General features: G+C 46.6%; 1 protein-coding gene across 1 annotated transcript in view; it reads left to right on the top strand.

Moving 5' to 3' along the window:
- The first annotated feature begins 285 nt into the window (after positions 1-285).
- LOC311135218 (inactive serine protease PAMR1-like) overlaps positions 286-6000 on the top strand; it is a 56928-nt gene continuing 51213 nt past the window's right edge. Inside the window, exon 1 of the mRNA XM_084169150.1 lies at positions 286-531. Coding sequence (XP_084025276.1) covers positions 369-531 — 163 coding nt within the window. The 5' untranslated portion in view covers positions 286-368. The remainder of the gene's footprint in view (positions 532-6000) is intronic.

Genomic DNA, 6000 nt, shown 5'->3' with positions numbered 1-6000 from the left:
ACAAGACACTCACATTAATACACCTCTTGGAGTTAGTTCTGTTTCTGAAAAGACAGTGTGTGTGTGTTTGTATACAGCTGAGCGAGAGCATAATGGGTTAAACAGCCTATGGTTTAATTCAAGAGCAGTGACATCATCTGAAGAGAGGAGCAGGGCTGTTGGAAGCCCTTCCTGACTGGAGCTCCTTAACAGGCTGGGCTGTAACCTGAAGCCAAGGAGAGAGAGAGAGAGAGAGAGAGAGAGAGAGAGAGAGAGAGAGAGAGAGAGAGAGAGAGAGAGAGCAACAGAGGGAGAGGGAGAGAGAAAGAGTGAGAGGGTGATGTCAAACCAGCTGAGATCAGAAAGTAAACAGAGCTCCAGACTGCAGCATGCTTTCTGCGGGACGGGGACTGCAGCTGGGGGAAAGCCATGGGGGGACCCCTACGCTCCCTCACACCGGCACCCACCACTGCCCCGGGACCCCTGGCTCTTTCCTCTTCATCACCCTCTTCATCATCATCTCCCTGCACCAGGGGATAGCATGGCCCTATGGTAAGAACCCTGGCAAAATCAGATATGTTTCTGTCTCTCCACCCTTCCTCCTGTCTTTATCTCTCCTTCTCTTAAAGGGCAGAAAGGCTTTCAGAGTGCCTTGTGAAAGAAGAGCCATAGAGTGAGATGTTAAGTAGAGGCTTTTGAAGAGGGAGGAAACAGAGTTTGTTGTTGGTTTGACTTAAATACCCTGCTGTGGGATCCTTCTATGGGATCCTGCATGAATCAACCTCTTGGTGTTTTAACTTGTTATTGTCAACTTAATAGTCATCACGCTCTTTCTTTCCTCCCCTTTACTTATTGTGCAACATGATTTCACTTCTGCTGAGTACTTTACATTTTTTTCAATTCAACTGGCCATCTCTTATCTGAGATATGTCCTGGATCCCAAAACAAAGCCACACATTCCTTGTAAATAGATGGAGCCGTTCCGAGCCTGCTCATCATCCTGTTAAAAGTTTGGCAGTCTGTGTCTACAGAGTGTTGTGGATGAGGTCTGCTCAGAAGCATTTGTCCATTGGCCCTCAGTGACCATTTGAACCGCTGCAGGGTATGAGTGATATTGGAGTGAATAATGCTGTCTCTGCTGATGTGTCTACCATACAGTGTCTCTCAGACCTTTCCAAAGACATGTCCTCACCTCCTGAACCCTTAGCAGTGAACTACACAGACACTTACCAACAATAACTAAAACCTTCAGGTGTTGTGGCAGTACAATAAAGCCTAATTGAAAAAAAAATTACGAGGTAGACTACAACCATTTTAAACACCTGTAATGAAGATACCTCCCTTTGGCGATGAGAGATGTGCCAGAGTTTACTACTTACCTGATATTAAACAGCAATTACAGCAGTGAGGCTGACTCAGGATATTTATGCACCAGTCGCTTCAAATTCTTTATACAATCAGATGATGAAGAATGAAATTGGTTGAGCAAAACAGCAAACACTATGCAACTGTGCCTAGAGGGAAGGCTGTGCGTTTGATGTATTTTCTTAAAGAGCAGAGGTGCTTACACACTGGAGCCAAGTATTTGGGGTGAGGGCAGTGCAAGAGAGGAAGAGTAAGAGAGCGAGAGACGAAGATAGAGACAAAGAGAGACAGAAAGAGAGAGGGGGGGGGGGGGGGACTGGAGAGAGAGATAAAAACAAAGACAGACAGATACATCTTGTGAGAATCCATAACTCTCTGAGGCTCAAGCTGAGTTCAGTCAGCAACAGGCTGCAGGCTGCCTGGACATCCATTCCTGATGAATGTGGGGTTCTCCCTCCACTGTGCTCCCAGAGGCCCTCTGTACTTCTTACACATTTCCTACTCTCCAGTCAGTCAATGATGTCTCCTCACAGCTTATTTGGCTAAGATCCCCAGGAGGCTGGTTTAGGCTAATGGGTAGTTAGCAGTCAGAAATAGAGACCAAGGTCACTGGCAGATAGAAGAGAAGGATAAAAGGAGAAAGAAGAGGGTAGAAATAAGAGGGAATAGGGGAGAGAAGAAAAGGGGAAAGGATGAGGGGTGAGGGGAAAGGGCAGAGTGGAGGTGGGAGAGGTGAGAGGAGAAGAGAGAGTGATGGGAGAAAAGATTTGGAGAGTCTGCCATTGACGAGAAAATGTTGGGGAAGTCGAGCGTTTGGAAAATAGAATGTCATATTGTCTGAAGGAGTTCAGTTTAAGTCTCAAGTTAACGGACCAAAGGTCTAAAACAAATGTGCATATTTCAGGCTCCTGTTTGACCTAGATTTCAGTATACATTTTTACACACGACACATCATATAACTAAAGTGGACAATAGGGAAACGGGGTATGTATTCAAATGGGCTTGTGGTTTCCTATCGGACAGATGTTTACTTAAAGCATTGAGGAGGTTGTCTGTGGAGATCTATGTTTGGGATCAGGGTCCATATGTGTGAACAGAGCTACAGTATCCCCAACACACTCCATCCCACATACAGTACAGCACACAGGAGGTTGGTGGCACCTTAATCGGGCTTGTGGTAATGACTGGAGCGGAATGAGTGGAATGGTATCAAATACATCAAACACATGGTTTGATACCATTCCACTCGCTCCGTTCCAGCCATTATAATGAGCTGTCCTCCCCTCAGCAACCTCCACTGGTACACCACAACCCCCAGGGGAGATTCCTGTTCCACGGCCGCTAAATCGCTCAGACCCCAAAATACCAGACAGCTGCAGCCAGGGAGCAGAGAGAGTCAGCATGCACACACACACACGCACGCACAAGCGCACACACGCACACACTACAGATGAGGAATCAGCTATTTTTCGACAGCTAGTGTCACAGCTATTCTGCTTTGAGTACGGGGACAATTTGTTTGGTAGCAGATGCAACGTGTCATTTTATTGATAGTTTCCTGACACAACTGCTTATTTCATACAACTCAGACAAAGAGCCTGACACAACAGTGGCGAGGCCACAAGACACACGGCTCCTGAATCACAACACTTCCTGTGACATAAACACATGCAGCCATCAACAGGCAGCAGCAGGGAAATATGGAGATTTTGAACAGCTTTGACAGAGCCCCGAATGCAGACGGCATTCATCTCTAATACAACGTTAACTCACTGCTCAGCAAAGCTCAGCGCTTCCGTTCTCTCGCTCGCTTGCTCACATTCATGAACACACATACACACATGCATGCACACACACATGCCCGCGCACTCGCTCTCGGTGGTGTCTGACTCTATTGTGATCTTAATGGTCCTCAGCTGTAGTAGCAGGCTTGACTTAAGGAGACAGTCACGCCCCGCACAGTCTACGGTATGGTGCCATTTTTAGAGCAGAGGAAAGGCTAGAGTAGACAATACGTTTTCTTTGGGGGGGGGGGGGGGGGGTTGAGTACAGTACTCACAGCTGTGCCTCTCAGTGCATTTGGATTTGAAATCAGAGATGATAGGAAGGAAAATAAGTGGATGTTTTCTACACAACAAATAAAGAGACTGTAGAGCAACCTTGAGTTTGACCCAAAAATTTACATTTATAGGGGGACTGCCATGAGTTGATATGAGTTGGCATGCTGCCAGGGCTGGAGTGCATGCTGGTTTATGGTCAATATTAGGATTTTGGCCAATAATATTCTCCATAATAGGCATATTTTGTGTATCAGTCAGAGCAGCCACATATTGGACGTGGCATATCAGTCCATAAGGCTCCTTGTGTTTGTGTGATAGTGTATGACCTCTCCGAAGGTCTTGTTGCTATATGAGACCTGTGGCATGGAGGGGGCAGTAAGGCAGCAGGGTAGCAGGGCTACTCACCAGCTCTGCACCCTCCGCTGCAACTTGCCCATGCCCCCCCCCCCCCCCCCCCACTTCTCCTTCACACAAATTCAGACAGTTGATGTTCTGAAAGAGCTGCAAAATCTGGACCCCTACAAATCATCTGGGCTAGACAATCTGGACACCTTTCTTTCTAAAACTAGCTGCCGAAATTGTCGCAACCCCTATTACTAGCCTGTTCAACCTCTCTTCCGTAACGTCTGAGATCCCCAGAGATTGGAAAGCTGCCGCAGTCATCCCCCTCTTCAAAGGGGGTGACACTCTAGATCCAAACTGTTACAGACCTATATCCATCCTGCCCTGCCTTTCAAACGTTTTTGAAAGCCAAGTTAACAAACAGATCACCAACCATTTCGAATCCCACCGTACCTTCTCCGCTATGCAATCCGGTTTCCGAGCTGGTCATGGGTGCACCTCAGCCACGCTCAAGGTGCTAAACGATATTATAACCGCGATCGATAATAGACAGTACTGTGCAGCCGTCTTCATCGACTTGGCCAAGGCTTTTGACTCTGTCAACCACCGCATTCTTACTGGCAGACTAAATAGCCTTGGTTTCTCAAATGACTGCCTCGCCTGGTTCACCAACTACTTCTCAGATAGAGTTTAATGTGTCAAATCGGAGGGCCTGTTGTCTGGAACTATGCAGTCTCTATGGGGGTGCCACAGGGTTCAATTCTTGGGCCGACTCTTTTCTCCGTGTATATCAATGATGTCGCTCTTGCTGCTGGTGACTCTCAGATCCACCTCTATGCAGACAACACCATTTTGTATATATCTGGCCCATCATGGAACACTGTGTTAACAAACCTCCAAACGAGCTTCAATGCCATACAACACTCCTTCAGTAGCCTCCAACTGCTCTTAAACACTAGTAAAACTAAATGCATGCTCTTCAATCGAACGCTGCTGGCACCCGCCCACCCGACTAGAATCACTACTCTCTACGGGTCTGACCTAGAGTATGTGGACAACTACAAATACCTAGGTGTCTGGTTAGACTGTAAACTCTCCTTCCAGACTCACATTAAGCATCTCCAATCCAAAGTTAAATCTAGAATCGGCTTCCTATTTCGCAACAAAGCCTCCTTCACTCATGCTGCCAAACATGCCCTCGTAAAACTGACTATCCTACCGATCCTTGACTTCAGCGAAGTCATTTACAAAATAGCCTCCAACACTCTACTCAGCAAATTGGATGTAGTCTATCACAGTGCTATCCGTTTTGTCACCAAAGCCCCATATACTACCCACCACTGTGACCTGTACGCTCTTGTTGGCTGGTCCTCACTACATATTCGTCGCCAAACCCACTGGCTCCAGGCCATCTATAAATCACTGCTCGGCAAATCCCCGCCTTATCTTAGCTCATTGGTCACCATAGCAACACCCACCCGTAGTATGCGCTCCAGCAGGTATATCTCACTGGTCATTGTCACGATCGTCTTGAGAAGAAGTGGACCAAGGCGCAGCGTGGAATGCGAACATACTTTTATTTTTAATGATCACACGAACAAAACAACAAACGATACGAAACGTGAAGTCCTACGGTTACACAAACCAAACGGAACAAGATCCCACAACACACTGTGGAAAACAGGCTGCCTAAGTATGGTTCCCAATCAGAGACAACAAGCAACAGCTGATACACGTTGCCTCTGATTGAGAACCACACCGTCCAACATAGAAACAAATGAACTAGATAATCACCCTAGCACACAAAACACATAGAAACCACACACCCTGGCTCAACATAACAGAGTCCCAGAGCCAGGGCGTGACAGTCATCCCCAAAGCCAACACCTCCTTTGGCCGCCATTCCTTCCAGTTCTCTGCTGCCAATGACTGGAACGAATTGCAAAAATCTCTGAAGCTGGAGACTCTTATCTCCCTCACTAACTTTAAGCATCAGTTGTCAGAGCACCTTACCGATCACTGCACCTGTACACAGCCCATCTGAAATTAGCCCACCCAACTACCTCATCCCCATATTGTTATTTATTTTGCTCATTTGCACCCCAGTATCCCAGTATCTTGTTGTTTTTATCGCACTGCTTTGCTTTATTTTGGCCAGGTCGCAGTTGTAAATGAGAACTTGTTCTCAACTGGCTTACCTGGTTAAATAAACGTGAAATAAAATAAGAAAAGTATAGGAAAGGATTTGGTAAAT

Source organism: Coregonus lavaretus (genome assembly GCF_964263955.1).
Source record: "Coregonus lavaretus genome assembly, chromosome: 9".
Lineage (NCBI taxonomy): Eukaryota > Metazoa > Chordata > Actinopteri > Salmoniformes > Salmonidae > Coregonus > Coregonus lavaretus.
The sequence above is the reverse complement of the archived record's forward strand: the minus strand, read 5'-3'. Positions and strand labels throughout refer to the sequence as shown.